Source organism: Panthera onca, chromosome A3, assembly GCF_046562875.1.
Source record: "Panthera onca isolate mPanOnc1 chromosome A3, mPanOnc1 haplotype 2, whole genome shotgun sequence".
In the NCBI taxonomy this organism is placed as follows: Eukaryota; Metazoa; Chordata; class Mammalia; order Carnivora; family Felidae; genus Panthera; species Panthera onca.
The window spans coordinates 91,127,069-91,145,924 of record NC_138341.1 but is presented as its reverse complement, the minus strand read 5'-3'; the positions used below and the strand labels follow the sequence as shown (position 1 = coordinate 91,145,924).

General features: G+C 45.7%; 1 protein-coding gene across 8 annotated transcripts in view; it reads left to right on the top strand.

The window, feature by feature from the left end:
* Positions 1-18,856, top strand: part of SYNDIG1 (synapse differentiation inducing 1) — a 180,782-nt gene that overhangs the window by 96,877 nt on the left and 65,049 nt on the right. For all 8 annotated transcript variants that reach the window (XM_060610662.3, XM_060610697.3, XM_060610647.3 and 5 more), the window contains one exon: positions 14,851-14,988. In XM_060610662.3, coding sequence (XP_060466645.1) covers positions 14,851-14,988 — 138 coding nt within the window. The remainder of the gene's footprint in view (positions 1-14,850; positions 14,989-18,856) is intronic.

Below are 18,856 nucleotides of genomic sequence, written 5' to 3'. Positions count from 1 at the left end.
ATCCAAAAAACAGACACTACCAAGTGTTGGTGAAAATGCAAAGCAACTAATTCTCATTCATTGCTGGTAGGAATGCAGAAGGGTACAGCCACTCTGGAAAAGGCTGTCACTTTCTCACAAAGCTGAACAATTACCATATGACACAGTAATCCCACTCTTGGGCATTTGCTCTAAAGAAATGAAAACTTACATCCACACAGAAACCTGTTCCTGTACATCGCAGCATTTACTTGTAATAACTCAAACCTAGAAACTAATATCCTCCAGTGGATGAATGGATGAGCTTCATTCATGGATGGTGGCACTTCCTCATCATGCAATATTACTCAGGAATAAAATGAATGCATTGCTGATACACCCAGGTATTGTACTGGGTATTGTGCTGAGCAGAAAAGGTGGGTCTCTAACAGTCACATACTGTCTGATTCCATTGCTCTGACATTCTCCAAAAGACAAAAGTGTAGCAACAGGCAGCAGCTCTGTGGTTGCCCGGGGTCAAAGGTGAAGGAAGGGAGGTAACTATAAAAAGGCAGCAATAACATGAAGGAGCTTTTTAAGGCTATAGGACCTTCCTGTATCCTGATTGTTGTACTGGTTATATAAGTCACACATGCAGCAAACCCATAGACCTTTAGACAACAAACAATCAAACAAAAGGGAGGGCATGGTTAAGCTGTGAGATCTGATTTAGGTCTGTGGTTTAGCCTTGTTCTCCGTGTCAATGTCCTGGTTTTGATCATGTGCTGTGCTTATGTAAGAGGCACTCTAGGGTATGTGGGAACTCTCTGTTCTATCTTTGCAATTTCTACAGGAACTCTGTTCTATTTCTGAAACTTTTATGTGAGTCTAAAATTGTCTCAATTGCACACACACTGAAATAGTTTATACATATATACACATATACATATTTCATGAGGTTCTTTAATGAATTTTAACATTCTTTTTATAGGATGTTAATACAACTTAAATATATTCTTTCCCCTCAATAAAGCGGAATACTTTAGAATAAAGAAGATTGGGAAATTAACGATTTTTTTAAATAGTTGATATCTGATTACCTAGAACACCCCAGTCAGTCCCTTGATATGTAGCCAGATATTTACTATAATTGGATTTTGCACAGAAGCAACCTTTTGATTTGGAAAAAATTCTAATTCTTACAAACTAGGGAGCCCACTTGGGCCACAGGTGCTTCCAGATGTGTGGGGCTGTATTCCATGGACCAGCAGTGAACTAAGAGAGACTGGGCAGGTGACTTCTGGAACCGCCTACACACAAGGTTCTCCTTGATCCCCTGTTTCAGGAAGTTGTTTTTTATTGTAGAGATGGAAGATGTGGATTCAGGGATCTGACAGTGTATAGGGGCTGGTGGCTTTGGCCAGTGGCTGAAACTCTGAGAGGACAAAAAAGACATTGAACAAGTCGGGTAGGGGATCTACACTCTGCCCATTCTGAAGCAAGGTGGACATGCCTCTCACTCAAGCAAAAGAGGTTTCTGGTTTACTCTGTGATGGGGCACAGGGCTGGACAGTGTATGGGAAGCAGAGATGACCACTGATCTCTTAAGAGAGGGCACTGTGATGTTCACCTGCACCCCTCCCCCAGTATCTAGAATAATCTCTGGCACTTATTAGAGTTTATAGACTATTTGCTGGGTACATGGATAGTTGTGGATGGGTGATATCACATTCCCCCAAGCTTGCCCATAGTTCTTAGGAGGGCTCACATTCTGCTAGGCTCCTCTGGCTTCTAGCCTGTCCCTCCTCATGCTTCTCACCCTGAACTTTCATCCATTGTTTTTCTCTGAGCTCCTGAGGTTGTGCATTGTGTGAATAGCATTGGCACTCATGAGCCATCCTCTGCCAGATTCTTCCAGGAACCCTTTGCTACATGGGCCCTTGGCGGTGGCACTCAGTTGCCCTGTCCTGTGAGATGATACCTCTGACTATGCATGGCATCCATGCTTTATTCTGGAAGCCCCCTTAGGTTTGTTTAGCTCAGGCACACCTCTCTGTGTGAGCTCTCTGAGCTCCTGTGGGCAGGTGTGTGATATCAAATGCCACCAAGTAGCTTCTCTGTGGAAACACGAAAAGGACAGGTTTCATGGAATACCAAATTGCAACGTAAAATGAATTATTCATATTTCATGAAGAAAGTGAATTCAGTATTTTCTTCCCTGTTTTCCCCATAATGTTCACAGTGTTTTCATTAAAACACAATCAAGAAAAGAAAACAGGGGTGTTTGGGTGGCTCAGTTGATTAAGCGTCTGACTCTTGGTTTCAGCTCAGGTCATGATCTCAGGGTTTGTAGATAGAGCCCCATGTCGGTCTCTGCGCTGACAGCACAGACCCTGCTTGGGATTCTCTCCCCCCAACTCCTACCCCATTTGCATGGGCACATGCTCTCTCTCTTTCAAAATAAATAAACTTAACAACAAAAGGAAAGCAATATACAAAAAAGGAAAAAAAATCAATTTAAAGTAAAATTTTTGCCTTCTACAATGGTGTATGTAGGAGGGATTTTTTTTTGACTTTTTATTTTTAAAATAATTTGAGACATTTAGAAAAGTTGCAAGACCAGTACAAAGAACTTCTGTATGTTTGTCACCCGTTTTCTTCAGCCTCAATAGTTTACTACACTTGCTTTATCATTCTATCTATATACAGGTGGTCCTTGAACAATGCAGGGGGTAGGGGCACTGGCTCCACACCGTCAAAAATTTATAGCTTTTGACTCCACCAAAACTTAACTGCTAATAGCCTGCTGTTGGCCAGAAGGCTTACCAATAACATAAACAACACATGTTTTATGTGCTATATGTATTATATACTGTATTCTTACAATAAAGGTAGCTAGAGAAAACATTATTAAGAAAATCATAAGGAAGAGAAATATATTTACAATACTGTTTTATTGAAATAAATTCACCTATAAGGACCTATACAATTCAAACCCAGATTGTTCAAGGGTCAGCTGAACACAAGTTTTTCTGAGATATTTGCAGTTAAGTTACACACATGAATTTCCTTTACCACTAAATGAACCATATGGGTTTTCTAAAAAAGTCACTTATAAAAGTCAGGAAATTAAAATTGTTACAATACTATCATCTGTTCTATAGATTTATTCAAATTTTTCTAATTCTTTCAATATTGTTCTTTGTAGTAAAAGAAAAAAAATTGGGTTCAAAATCCCACATTCCCATTTTTTTGCCATGCCTCATTAGTCTTCTGTAATCTGGAACCTTCTTCTGTCTCTCTTTCTCTTTCGTAACCTTGACGTTGTTGCAGAGTACAGGTCAGTTATTTTACAGACAGACCCAGGTTTGGGTTTGTCTGACCATTCGTGTGGCTGCATTTTTGTCAGGACCACCACAGAAGTGAGGCTGTGCCCTTCCTAGTGCAGTGCATCAGGAGGCCACGGTGTCAGTGTGACCCATAACTTTAGTCACTTGTTGACAATGGTGCTGGCCAAGTTTCTCACTGGCCAAGAGATGGTGTTTCTTTGCAATTAATTAGTATCTTGTAGGTAGGTAGATACTCTGAGACTGTGGGGACACCCTATGTCCCAGTAGTTATCCATCTAGGTTTAGCATTCTCCGACACATTGGAAACCCCATAGTTCATTCTGTATTTATTAGTTGGCATTCCACTATGAAGCAGAGTTTTCCCTTCCCCCATATTTATTGTTTCCTTCATTTAGAACTTTATTTCAGGCTGGGCCAATTGGTTCTTATTTTATTCAGTGGGTTACTGTTCCATTTATTACATTATTTATTGTGGTACTTACTTTGTTATGTACTCGACAGCCCCCTTCAATTTGGCTTCTGTGCACTTTGGACGTAACTCATCATTCTTTAATCATCTTCATCATTCCCTGGTACAGCAAGCTATTCTAGATGTATCCTGTTGTGTTGGCAATCCTAGCCCTGAAATCAGCATTTCTCCAAAGAACCCTGGGTGCTTTTATTGGAGAACAGTATTTAAAAACTAACATTTGGGTGCTAAGTCTGCTCACTGCCCCTGGGGATGGAGATCACTGTTTCTAGGCACTCTCAGCAAACCTAGATGGAAAACACCTATGTGCACATGTCACATATCAGTGTAACTGTGTGTATCCATATATATACACACATTTGATCTATTTATAGATAGGTAGATACAGATACCCTCAATTCCAGTCCAGCCAGCTCACAGTGGAGCACTTCATATGTTTTTAAGCTGCATTGTATTCCATTGCGTAGATGTATCACAGTTTATGTGAACACTCTCCTTTGAATGAGCACTTCAGTCATTTCTAGTAGTTGGGAATTACATATAATGCTGCAGCAAATAACCTCATGCATATGTATTTCCATATTATTGGAGGTGAATCTTCCGGATAAATTCCTAGAAATGAGATTACAGGGCCAAAAATAAACACATATTTAATTATGTTATATTGACAAATATGCTTCCTAAGGCTGCACCCATTTGCATCTCAATCAGCCTGTTTCCCCACAACCTAATAATATCGTTGATTGTGCTTTTTAATTTTTGACAATAGGTGAAAAGTGGTGTCTTGGTGTAGTTTTCCTTGTCCTTTCTGTGAATGTGATTGAGTATGATTCCACCTGGACTCATGAGGCAGGCACAGAGCCCAGGCCATGTAATTCAGGAGGCTTTCCATCTAGATACTTCTGTTGATGAGGGACTCTGGGAGTGAGACACACCACAGTGGCAAGAAGGCTGGACTAAGATTTCAGTCCTTGTTTCCCTCTTTACCTTCAAACCAGTCCAAATTCACCTTGTTACAACTACTTGGACTTCTCACCTGAAAACAGTGAGGAACTGGGTAGATTATGTGTTGAGTTCCTCAGACAAATGTAACATAAACTGGAAGCAAGAAAATCTAAAAAGGACAATCGTTACCTTATGCAATAATGAATCATACTAAAGCAGGGATGCACGTTTAGAAACTGGATCAACAGTTAGTGATAACTCGACATGCTAGGGCTGGTTAGTTGTAAACCAGCCCTCTGGGTTGGCCATAAAAGAATAGGTCCCTGTTTATTTCCTGGTCAGTTGGTTGATGTAAGGTAAGACCTGGTTTTCTAAAGCAGTGGAAAGTGACCAGGACTCTGCATGGTCTGGCTGTGAGCACCTCTCTGCTCCCACTTCACACCATTTTCTTTCTAGAGCCTTATGCATGTACAGTGCTCCTCACCCAGGCCTTTGTACATGCTGCACCCAGGTCCTTAATTGAGCAAGGGACCTTCAGATGGAAATCTCAATTTCTTCACAAAATCTGAAGTCCAGTGTACAACTCAGCTGCATCCACACTATGGATTAAAAACAAAAAAATGAGTGAAAAAGTAACCTAATTACCAACACACAATGATTACTTGCTATGCCTAGATCAGTTTTACCTCATTTGTGTGGTGTTATTTTACATCAAGTCTTACACACATGATGCATGTTTTTTCTTTGTGCTTATTTACTTGGTAGGGATGGGGTTTATCATCCTGGATGCCCAGGTACCTTGTGGGCCCCCATTTTCTCACCCTTCCCAGGTGTTCACTGAGTGTGGTTCTTGCTCCACGTAGCACTGCCCTGATTCAAGCTTTTAGGGTGTCTAACACTCCCAGTTTCTCCCTGGGCTCTGTAGCACTTGCTATCAGTAGTCCTCAGGAGAAGGTCCCCTGGCCTGGCCTCCACCTACCTGAGGACTTTCTCTGGGGACCTGAGAGACCATCTGCAAAGTGTAGGAGAACCTTTGGCCCTAGGAACAACCCTCACCCACTAACCAGCAGGAGGTAGTTTGGGAATGATCTCACTCTGGCCCCTTGAGGTCCCAGCAGGACCAAGCCCCAGAGGTCCCATGGAGGTGCCTGCCTCAATACACATCCTTTATTGGTGGTGTATTGGTGGTGTTCCCAGACATGTCCCACTTCTCTGCCCTGTGATATTTCCTGTGCTCATCTCCCAGGAAAACAACACACCCCAATTCTATACTCAAAGTCTGTTTCTAAGAGGAGTTATGCTACCGCGGGTCTTAAAAAAGCATTTTGCTAAGATTCTTTCCCAGGGCCCCTGAGCACTTTCAGACTGCAAGAAGACCTGACCTGGTAGGGGAAGTCATAGAGGGAGCTGGTTCTCCTAACCTAACCATTGGATTAAATACTCACACCTAGTGGGGTGCCTGGGTGGCTCAGTCAGTTAAGAATCCAACTCTTGGTTTCAGCTCAGGTAGCGATCTCACAGTTTGTGGGATTGAGCCCCACGTCAGGCTCCGTGCTGACAGTGCAGAGCCTGCTTGGGATTTTCTCTCCCTCTCTTTCTGCTCCTCCCCAGCTTGCTCTAAATAAATAAATAAATAAATAAATAAATAAATAAATAAAACATTTAAAAACATAATATAAATACCCATATCTAGTTAGAAAACAAGCACTTAAATTAATACAGGCATATGGAATAGCCCTGTAGTGTGCTCATGTGTTACCCTCACACCCCACTTTCATAAGCAGTGATAAACCAGGAGTGACCCCCAGACATAAATCTTAATGAACCTTGCTTCATTTGCTCCTGCTTCCAGAACATTACAGGTCCTAAGGCTACAACCACCCCTAGATGATAATTAGACAGTTCTCAGATAAGATATGATTTTGCACTTTGTCCATTACAAGTAACCAGCAGCAGAAGTTTCTGTCTTGAGAGCTTCTCTGTGTGAAGGAATGCCTGTCTCCCCAGAATGCTGCAGACCTGGCCCTGAAAACCTTGTTTGTGTGTTCCCAGCCTCATCAGGTCAACCTCCACTGAGTTTGCTTTCTGAAGGTAATGAATGCAGGATGCAGCCTGGCAGGGGCTCCTCCTGAAGCCCTCCTGGAACCTGATGTGTAGAAGCTTAGCCTTTTTAAAAGGAAATTAAAGTGGGGTGCCTGGGCGGCTCAGTTGGTTAAGTGTCTGACTTCAGCTCAGGTCATGGTCTCACAGTTCATGGGTTTGAGCCCACTTCTGATCCTCTGTCCCCCTCTCTCTCTGCCCCTCACCTCTCTTTTTCTCTCAAAAGTAAACATTTAAATAATAATAAAAATAGATAAATAAAAGGAAATTAAAGTCACAGATTAATCAAATCTATTGATTATGGGAATGTAGCCTTCATGGGACTATACTAGGAACTAAGACAGGAAGCCCCCACCACAAAGGAAAAAACAAACTTGGAAGCAATAGAAAGAAGAACACGGTTACTGGAGGTGACCCACCAAGCAGTGTCTGTTTGGTTTCCACTATCCCATGTTTGTACACCATGTTGGTCTATTCCATACAGTCTCCATGCAAATAATCTCCTCACATATTAACTAACTCATTCATCCACTCGATCCCCAGAATCAAGCTGGGAGCTTCCCAAAGAGAAGGGCGAGGTGTGAAATGAGTACTGAGACATGGTTGGCCCAGTGTTGCATGCGCCTGTTTATACAGATTGGGGACTGGGTCTCATTCATTCTGGAAAACACAAGATGCTTATGTGGTATTTGATATCCCTTCTGAATTAACTTTATTTTCCCCCATCTTTGGAAAATTTTCATATTTTTATGCTCTTAATTGGATTATTGTCTTCTAAAAATACCTTCCTCCTCAAGGAATATAAAATCATTTAGGGAATATTATGCCAGATATTACCAGGAGGCAAAAAAAAATTATTTCTGAGTGATGCATTAACTCTCTCATTTTCAACCTTTCTTTGTTCCTTTCTTTTTTTCTTTCTCTCTCCCTTTCTTCCTCTCCTTCCTCCCTTTCTTTCTTCCTCTCTTCTTTCTTTCTTTCTTTCTTTCTTTCTTTCTTTCTTTCTTCTTTCACTGAGTGTCATTTGTTTTACCAAAGTTTGTCTGGGAACCCAACACGCACACAGAAAACAGTGGAGCTGTTTATGCATAGGCAGGGGGTTTGGGTCTGAGGGCTTCCACCCCTCCCCTGCCCTTCAGGAGGCCCCTGGCACACTGCATGAACTGCAGCATGGAAACACGCCCCCTCCCAATTAAGTGAAAATGATGCAACCTGCATTGTCATGCAAACTGTGATGTTCCTCCAAAGAATAAATGCATAGGTTGTCATTATTGGCGGAAAATTGAACATGTTGTGAAAAATACATATATATTAGGAAACCTTGTGTTTCTATTCATTGAACTGCCTGACCAATGGGGAGTTAATTAACAGAAAAAACGGAATTCCCAGGTTTTAGGAACTAGAAAGTGAAATGCATGTGATACTTTACTGACATTGCACATAGTTTCATTGTCTGATGATGATGCAGGGCATGAGTTTGGGAGCGATGGCTACTGAGAGTTGCTGAGGGGAAATCTGGTCATACCTGCTTTGGGCTGTCTTCACTTGGGACACTAGGGAGCATGTGCTCCAAGCATCCCATACTTGAAAGAGATTAGGGCAAAGGCCAAGGCTCTGGTTTCATAATCTGCTTTGCTCCTTGTCTGGTCTGATTCCCAAATTCTGAAGTCACAAATTCCTTGGCCCTCACCGAGCACCAGGAAGGGGTGACATACATGAACTTGGGATTCTTTCTGGGATTGTCTCTACTCCTGTGAGGAAGAATACAATTGCTCCCATCCTAAGACCATGCCAGATGCTGGTGCTCTCCCTTAATAGTGCCCCAGGCTCCTGACACCCTAACCCTCTCACCCCCTCCCTTCCCATTCCCCTTCCACCCCTCCTACACAGGCTTTTGAGGAAACCCCCAAACAGTGGAGTCCCTTCCACAATCTCCACCTGGGCCATCCAAATGTACCAACACTGTCCACAAACAAGCTCTTTCAAAGTGTCCCAAAGAGGCAGTTTCAGTGTTCAAGTAGATTTTGTTGGTTTTTTTCTTGCCCCCATTGCACTGATATAGCAAATAATCTCTGTCTACAAGACAATTACTACCTAGTAGGAGAAACTAAATTACATGCCCAAAATAATTACTTAATAATTTAGGACAAAGTGTGTTTAGATACTAACATATTCTGTGTTACTGATCTGATTCCAGGTGTCTATATACCTTGTCATCTGTAAGCTATGTGTGCATTACACAGAATGAGTACGCAGCATGCATCTGTCATCTTTATGTAATCTGATGTCAATACAGGAGAGGCCAGTGGACCTCAATGTGGCAGGGAAAGCCTGGTTCAGAGATGAGTTGACTGAATGATGAAGGGATTAGGGTCTTCCACAGACAAGTTGGCCATGGAATACCCTTAAGTGGACACAGGTGGATCCCTGGGACCCACCTGATAGTGCAGGTGAGGGCAGGTGGTCCCAGTTCTGGCCCTGCAAGGACTTTAGGAGTTAAAACCTAGCATTGACCTTGCCAACGTAGCTCACTAGGAGCTATTTCCTCCTTTAGAAGTAGAAGCTTTGTTGGATATTGACTTTTCTGGGGTATCAAAGGCACTCACTCACACTTCACTCCTCTCATGTAGGCAGGGGATCTCACAATCCATGCTGGCTACAAGACCATAGAACATTGGGTGTGCCTCTTACAGACACACGGAGGCTGAGGGAGCTGTGTCCATCTGCCTACATCCTCATAGTGGCTTATCCTTATCATCAGCTGTCCTAAGACAGCCTTGAACCTGACCGTGTCATCATTCTTCCCCACCTTCCCTGTGGTCTCACCTAAATGGATGGTTAGGATGTGCATTCTGGAGGGCATAGGGAAGGCACTTCCAGTGGAGAAGGAGAGGAGACAAGGTAGAGCAAATCCCCTGGTTACTCCAGTGCACTCTGGGCAAACTCTGGGGGTTTTGCTGCTTCAGCTGGTACTGTCCATGTTGGCTTCATGTACTTGTGAATTCTTTCAGCACATGTGCTTTGGGTACCTACTATGTGCAAGACACTGTTCTGGGCACTTAGGGTGCAGCTGTGACCAAAACATGCAAAATTGTCTGCCTTCTTAGTGCTTAGAGGAAGAGAGACAGTAAACAAACTAGTGCCACCTGTAGTGCAAAGGAGACAGGTAAGGGGATAGTAATGGGGGACAGCAGTGACAGCCTTATGGGGTATCTGGAAAAGGCTATAATGACAAGTGACATTTGAGAAAAGCGCCAGATGAAGTTGGGAAGCCAGTCATATGTGTCTCTGGGGTAGAGAATTCTAGGCTGAGAGAACAGCAAGTGCAAAACCCTGAGGCATCTTGCAGGAATATCAGAGTGTTGCCTGTGGGTGGAGGACAATGAAGTCAGTGTTGTCCAATAGAACTTTCTGAGGTACTGCAAATGTTCTACATCTGTGCTCAGTGTGATAGGCATTAACTACCTGTGGCAGCCGAATACTTGGAATGTGGTAGTTTGGCTGAGGAACTAATTGTTGGGTGTGTTTGATTTTAGGTAATTCAAGTTTGAATAGATCCATGTGGCTATGGCTGCCATGCTAGTCAACACAGAAGAGTGGCATGGGCTGTTCTGAGGGCTCTGGTCTTGACCCTCAGTGAGATAAGGCCGAGGGACCAGTGGCAAGGTCAGGTCTGACCTGTGTCTCAGTGAGTGAGCTCAGGTGTTGTGTTGAGCTCCAGTCCTGATCCAGCAGCTGCTTTTCAGGCTACAGGCCCATGTTATGTGATTTCTCTGTACCTAGTCTCATTGAAACCATAGTCCACAGGGTTCTAAGTGAGGATGAAGGAATGGTGGAAGCCCCCGCACCTGTTAGCACATCTGCACCTTGATAATTTTCATTGTTAAATGAACTTACTTAGTATAGAAAAATGCTAAAACCCAGAAGTGCAGAGATAAAAAAAAAAAAAATAACCAATATCCTGGCCATCCAGAAGCACATTCTGACATCCTGGAGGGATATGACTTATTCCACTTTCTGCTCTAGTTTTTCACCTAAGTTCTTATAAACATCTTTCTAAGGAAATAAACATTTATATTATCATTTTCCATGATTATATAGATTTCTTTTTTTCTCCTTTTGAAATCTTTTTTCCATGATTATATAGAATTATATGTAGAATTATTTTGTAATTTTGGTGTTTTTAAACAGTGCTGTCAGGAACACTCTAGAACCAACCCCCTACATGCCTAGAAAGTAAGCCTCCATGGGGAACCCTGCATTCAAGCCGCCCAAGGCCCGCTGCTGTACCATCCTGCTCAATGCACCTACACTCTCTCCTTGGGGCCACGTGGAGCCGCACTGCAGATGAGCAAGCTATACCGGGGGGTGGGGGAGGGGAGGCAGTGTGAGACCCAGAGGGGGTGGGCAGGGGATGTGGGAGGCCTTGAGTGACACCAAGTGACATGGCTGAGCCCAGCTTTGCATCCCTAAGATGGCATCCTCACATCCCAGACTCACATAGCTGAGTGAATTGTTATGTGCAAAACACTGGGCATTGTGCCTGGCATTATGATTGTTTTATTGAAGTATCCTAAGGAAAAAAAAAAAAACAAAAAACAAGGGAACAACTTCTGAGTGGAGGTGGTAGAAATGGGCAGAGAATGGGTCCTTTGTGTGGGGCACCAGTGGGCCAGCAAGGCACAGCAGAGGGACCAAGCAGCCCCTTCCTCTGCCCACCCAGCATTGGCTGCCTCAGAAGGGGCGTCTTTAGGAATTGTAAGTCCCCTTGGAATGCTTTTAGTCTGCCTTGCAATTCTCCAATCTGATGACCCATGAAAAGGATTTTTAGAAGCAGCTGCTGTGCATGATGAATTTCTTGGTACTGGTGGTTGTGTGTTTTCCCTATTTGGTTTATTGGTATCTATGCAGCCTTGCCCAGGCTGGACTCATCTCCTCTCCTCTCCTCCCTGTTTAATGGCAAGATGTCCACGGCTGCTTATACCCACAGAACAGCCGCCAGTGGAAGACAGAACATAAAATGAACTGGGCTGTTTTTGTCTGCCCTGTAATTTGTCTGAATCTTTAAAATCTATTTTGATCAAAATTGAGTAATTACTTTGGTACCCTGTAGCCACAACTTTGCAATTTACAGAGTGTGGTTCCCTTATGCTTCTAAATAAAAGTCTGTGAAGATTTTGGGGGAGTGCCCTGAAATTTAATTCTTTGCTTCATGGGGATAGCAGTGTAATTCTAAGCAGGTTCCAAAAATAGAAGCCAGAGCTCAGTGTACCTGTGTGGTCTGCAGCACAATTCACATGCTCTGGCAACGTGATTGAGAAGGCTCTTACTGGCCACTACTGCCACTGGCCATCCCACTGCTGCCATCAAACATATCAGTCCAGAAGCAGTCATTGTAATCACTGGGGCGGGCGAGGCAGAAAAGACATCTCACATTTGCACAAGAAGCAAATTTAGCCAATGGGGTTTGCTTTGAGCCAAGTGGTTACTGCCCAGCACAGTTTACAGTATAGTGTTCTGGAAGGAGTGGCCACTGACTGGGCAGTTCTGTGATTTGGCAAGGCTTTTAGCTCTCAGAGCCCAGCTTTGTCCTTCATAAAATAAAAAGAACAACAACAACAAAAATAGTAACAACACTTATTTCCAGAGTTGCTGTGAGAATCCAGAGTGCAGGTATATAAAACTCTTAGTAAAATAAAACAAACAAGAAGTCCCACAAAAGCCAAAAAACTAAAATACTCATAGACAAAGTTGTTGGTTGTGTGCAAGCATATCCACCTGCAGCACGCTGACTCATTGGTGTGAAGATTATTAGCTCAGGGTCTGGGTTGAGGGCTGGAAGAAGTGGCTGTCCTTTTATCTCTGGTCCTCTACCTCTCTCAGGGGCTCTCTGCTCACGAGTTGCCCTGGGATTGTCACTGTAGGTGCCTCCCTTCCCAGAGATCACCAGCATCTCATGCAAAGGCCCATTCATGGTATGGCTCAGCCACATACACAGTGCTGACAGCCAACTCCTGTTTCCAAAGTGAAGGTCTGGAGGCCAAGCATTGTCTGGAGATGCACAGCTGTGAAGACACTCAGGCTCTGTCTAAAACATTGCACATCCTTCATTCAGATCAAAGATATTGGCATCCCAGCAGGTACATCTCTCCCTGGCTAGCCCTCTGGGCCCAGGTCTCACCCATGAATTGTGCATTCCTGGGGCTGCTCAGTGCCCTCCCCAGACAGGCATAAGGACAGAGATTTTCATTTCCCGTCATTGTTTAGGAGACCACATGGAAAGCAGTGCTGCAGAGTGAAAAGAATAGAATTTCACAGACAGGGCTCTATGGAGGAGAAACCATACAGTCCCAAACTCATGGAGGGGATGTTGCCCCAGTGGCAGGTGACTCCCCAGGGCAGAGAGCCTGCCTAGTGGAAAGGAGCCAGCCCTCTGTGAGAAGTGACGCCTTCCAGTCCTTGACCCGCTGGGGTGTGTAGGTGTGTGTGCATGTGTGAGAGTGTGTCCACACCCACTGTCTAGCGCATCACCCACTTCAGTCACAGGTCCTCTGGAGAAGGTCCTTGTTTGTGATTTGAATGAGATCATCAGAATTTGCCTGTTCTTCTTCAACTACATAGAAACAGAGTCCTAACAGGAAGTTTCCATTAGTTCCCTGCAGCTCCTCGTCTGTCTGCACGCTGACTAGAGGCTCTGATTGGCAGTGATATGTGCATTTAGTTAACCAAGAGAAGGACCATGGTCCCACGTGGGCTTTGTGTGTGCATGCAAATGTCAGGGGAGGCACATGGGGGCACTGCCGGAGGTGGACCGGGCAGCGATGACGGCAGCACAGCGCTCACATGGGGTATCCACCGGAGTGTTTGGTGCCTCAGGTCACTGCCTGCCCCTAAAGCACCTGAGGAAGCAGCCAGCATGGCTGCATTGAGCACTGAATGTCTCCAGCCTGCATCCAGAGGCTGCATGCTTAACAACCTCTGTCTCTGGCAAAGAGAGTGAGGAAGCTAATGACCCTCTTTCAGAAAGAAATGCTCCATTTCTTTTTTAGGAAACAAAATATGGAGTAAAATGAGATTTTATCTTTGCATAAAATAAGCAGTTAGAGAGGCTGGCCTTGGATTTTGGATGAGTCAGCATGAGTGTGCCATGTTTTGATGAGGAGAGAAAATTCATGATGGGGGCCCAGCAAATGGAATAACCAATTAGGCAAAAAGCATCCTCTAGTCATAGCATCTAGACCTGGAGGTGCTGGCAGGACAGCAGCCATTTAGTGCGTGGAGCTAGTACTGAGATTTTCTGCAGGGAGGTTTGGTCCATGGCTGTCATTGCTTAGTGAGGGATGGAGTCTTCCATGGATTTTTACAAAGCCCCGTGCCAGTCCCTGACCCCCTACCTCAGGCTCCCTAGGAGGCTCTGGCAGGGCTGTGCTGAGCTCACAGGCCCACTAACTGGGCTCATCACAGAGAAGCTTCCAAACAAAGCAGCCATCAGCTCCTCTGGAGACAGCACTTTCACCCGGGGTTGACACCAGGCCCGGCAGTGTCCTAACTCAGATCAAAGTCTAGGGAAATGAAGGGGGCTCAGATACAGTGTCCCCTTGCCCAACACCAGCCCTCCTTGTCCTATAAACCTGTTTGAAGTCTTAGAATAAAGAAGGAGTCCCATCCTTCTGTGGCCTTCTGAGAGTGCCTGTCCCATCCTCGCATAGATTAAAACTTTATCCCCACTGTGTGTCACTAGGTCCCAAAGATCTGTGAAATAATGGGCTTCTGTAGGATTTGATCTTCAATGGAACAACTCAAGAGCCAAGTACCTAGTATTTTTTTCTTTTGTTCTTGATAAGGATCTCCTCAACTGGGGGCTTCCTTTCTTGGGGGAAGTCTACTTGTAGGCAATAACAACAGTGACCTTCCCAGAGGGGCTTTCTCCATTCCAGACTCAGCACCCATGTCTAGAGGCATCGTACAGTGACTCCACTAGTGATGCTCTCTTCTTCTGTACCATCCCTGTCCTCTTCTGTCTTGCAGAGTGACTACTCAAGTGACACAGAGAGTGAGGACAACTTCCTCATGATGCCCCCAAGGGACCACCTGGGCCTCAGCGTCTTCTCCATGCTCTGCTGCTTCTGGCCTTTGGGCATTGCAGCCTTCTACTTGTCCCACGAGGTAAGCCTGTCTCTGTCAGCCACACACACAGCCTACCCAGGTCGCTGAGGAAGAGAGCCTGAGAGGCCTGTTCAGCCCTTGCTATCTGAGGGGCCTGCAGTTTATAGTTGGAGGACAGGCCCATGAGGGAGGTCATGGGCCTCATCTCAGGCTGCTGGGACTGGTGAGTGCTGGAGTCTTCTGCTGCTTTTCACAAATCTGGGACCGAAGCTGCCTGTGAGCAGGCGCCTGGGTTGTGCCAGCAGGACTGACCCAGCTCTGAGAGACGCTGTGCCCAGGGCAAGGACAGCAGGTGAGGAGTGGTTCTGTCTGTGACAGGCTCATTCATATAAAACAGGTTATAGTGTCTGCCACCTGTACTTCAGTACTCCTCAGCTGAAGTTCGGTGAGAGGAATGGCCCATCACAGGGTGAATCACGCCCTCCCTCCTCCAGTGTGAAGGTTTCTGGAGGTATTAGTTCCCAGGTCTTTTTCATGCAAAGCATTTGCCCTGTTGTGCCTTCATGGAAGCCAGGCTTTGGAAGATGTTCTCTAGCAAAAGAAGACTATTCATGCAGAAACAGTTTCCGTTCCCATTTTTATTAATCAAATTGACACACACCTGCCAGTTACAGTGTGTTTCAGTGTTACCACACCCAAAACCTCAGTCCAGCCCAACCAGAGGAAGACAAGGTGGCTCCCTGGGTCGGCAAGGTGGAGAGCGTGGTGCCCACACTCATGTGTGTCCTCTGGGTGCACAGCACTCAGGGCTTCCTCTCCAGCATCCAGGGTTCTGGAGCTCAGGCTGAAAACAGCAGATTCAGGCAGGCTTGGTGTCTGAAACATTTATTTCTCCTGGCTTGAAAACAGGTTTCCTGGCTGACCCCAGCATGGCCTCTCACTGCTTCTTACTGGTTTCTGTGTTGATCTCATTTTGTTTGGGGAGAGAAGAGTCCCTTGATACATTGTCCTTTCTCCCTTCCCCCTTTCATGACATCACAGAGGAACAGGGGAGAGCAGTGGACCAGCTAATAATGCTGGAGCCCCTGAAAGCAGGTGCTTCTTAGCAGGAACTCTCAAGAGGCCCTTCCAGGCAGGGATGGGCAGAGCTCTGCTCAGCACTGCTCTGCTGTCCTGGTTCTAAAGGATAATGGGGCAGTGGGGGGTATATAGGCAGCCAGTCCTGCACTGCTGCGGTTGGGCTAAGTGGTTGTTCCATATTGTTCCAGCTTGGCCTGGAAGGTCTGTCTGAGCTTCACTTTTGTGAGTTTATCCCACAAATGCCAAAGACCCCCTTCTCTGGGGGAACAAGCATGGGACAGGAAGCAAGACTCCAGGTCTGGCAGAGGTCAGCCTGGCTATGGGGCAGAGTCAGGCCTAGGTATACCCAGACCCCAGGAAGGGGACATGGGCACTACATGGGCTAAGGACACACAGTGGGACCTGGAGAAAAGCATGTGGACAGATGCCCTCTGTGTGTAGAACATAGAGCCTGCCTGTTCCTGTGTAAACTGCACTCTGAACCTGGGTTAACATGCTACAAATAGGCCATGATAGTTTCACTAAGAAAAGGAAGGTCAGGAGGGTAGAGCAAAGAGAAACAGCTTCTCACACATCACATGCCATTCAGATTTTCACTTAAGCTCAACTTAAGCCCTCCCCCAATATCCCAGTCCTGCCACCTGCAATGGTGAGGCAGGGTGGGTCACTCCCAGTCTCCTGGGTCAACCCTGCCAAGAAAGCCCTTTACCTACCCTGGCTGGGAGGTGGGGGGAGTACTCAGAGCTATATTTTGGTTGCCAAATTTTAGATGGGGACAGATGTGTTCAAACATCCAACATTGACATGAACATGTAGGCAAGGTGCTGGATGAAATGAGCACCGAGTAAATGGCTGGGCACAGGGAAAGGAGGGAGAGGCTGCCCCTGTCTTGGCTGCTCCACATCCTGGGTGAGGCCCCTGTCTCTGGAGCAAGGCAAGCTGTGCACAGCACCTTTGTCTGAAAAACCGAGGCCACAGTTGCCAAGGCTGGCATTTAGATCCTTTCTTGGAGAGTAATTTTATTCTTCACACCTTAAGAACCTCTTACTTGGGCCTGATGCATCAGACGTTTAATACCTTCAGTGGTAAAGACGATTCTGAGTATTTGTTTAATAGTGAATGTGAAATATAGTGTCTATGGAGGCCTCTGCTCACACTGCTCTGAGGTGAAGAGCAGACATTGTTGAGGAGTTTAGGGGTTTCCTGCAGCACTGGAATTAGAAGATGGTTTCCAGGGGATCCCGGGCTCTCAGTCCCCCTTTTCATTATGCTGTGAGCATGGATTTCCTTCAGGGGAACCCCAACAGAGAAGAGGTGCCACATTTCATAGAGAACTCTGCAGGTGAGTGCGCTTCACAAGGCCTGTGTCCAGATCCTTCTCCCTGGGCTGAGACCCATGCCCACAAAGCTCACTGCTTATAGCCCACAGCTGTGGCACTTTGGGACTTTCCTGCAGACCTGGGAGACAACCAGCCTGGGCACACAGCACTCCAGTCCAGCCATCAGGCTGCCGGGCATTCTGTTTGTGTCTCTTCCGCCCAATTGCAGACACAAAGTCTGCATCAGGCATTGGAGGAGAGCTGCCAAGGGGAGAGCACTCAGCTCGCAGTAGAACAGACACACTCTGAGAGTCATTACACTAAATTAAATCAGTGCTTTCCTGGGCAAGGCCAGCTGGGAGCTCTCCCTGGGGCACTGGAGAGAGGAGAGCCCAGAACCGGTTTCTGCAGGGTCCTTTGTTGGTGGCCATAGGCACCTCCTGCTGCCCTCAGGGGCTGGGGGGCTGGGATGGTGATGTCAGAGTGGAGCAAACAGCCTATCTATGAAGCCAGGAGACCTCTAGGTTCCAAACGCTGATTCACAAGGAAATCTTTGACATCTAAGTGTGACTTAGGGTATTTTTTTTTCTTTTTATCATAGATCATACCTCAGCGTAGTCACTGACAATTAGATGATATCTGTACATTGTCAAAATATCCACTCAGTGGACTACTCAGTAACATGTGAGTCCATTCCAGGAAAACACAACAAAGCAAATCTCAGTGGTTAGATGACATAGAGCAGTGGGAAGGAGAGTTAATAGGATCCCTGGACTTACAAAACCCAGTTTATTTTTTTTTCTGCCTTATTCCGGCTGGGTCCAGGTCGGCAGGCAACTTTGCCAGGCCTGTTTCCTGATCCAGAAAACAGTATCAAAATAACCTACAGCATGCAGCTAGCTGAGTCAGCGAAGTGAAGTTAGAGAGAAAGTCCCCAGAAGGTTCCTGCAAAGAAGCAGGTGCTGATCATGCTCTACTGGAAATCCCACTTGTCTGTATACATGTGGGTCTCTAGGTGAAGGGATACCTGGAAGGAGACAGGATATTTTCTCTAACATGTTTTATAATTAAAAAGGTGTTAATTAAGTACCAGTAACAATAGTACTGAAAGTGTTAGTAAAGCAGGTGACATCTGCTGAGCACCTATTAAGTCCTATGTTAAATACTGCGCACCTGGCTGCTTGGGGAGTGGTCCTGACCAGCAGCATCAACAAACCCAGAGCTGTCAAAAATGCACACTATCTGGCCCCAGCACAGACCTGCTTGATCAGAGCATCTGGGGGTAGAGCCCACGAATCTGCATTTGAACATAGGAAGACTGTGAGGCAGCAGTACCATCATATGGTACCCACTCTGTGGGTCATAAAACCGGGGTCCAGTGAAGTCAGATGGTGTCCTAAGGCCAAAGGTGGCTGACAGTGAGCTGGGATTACCAGAATGGCCTGGCTCGGAGCCACCTTTGGAAGAGGCAGCTGGCGGGGCCTGATCAGGAAGAAGGGCTTGATGTGGAGGCCAGTGGGGGGATGAGC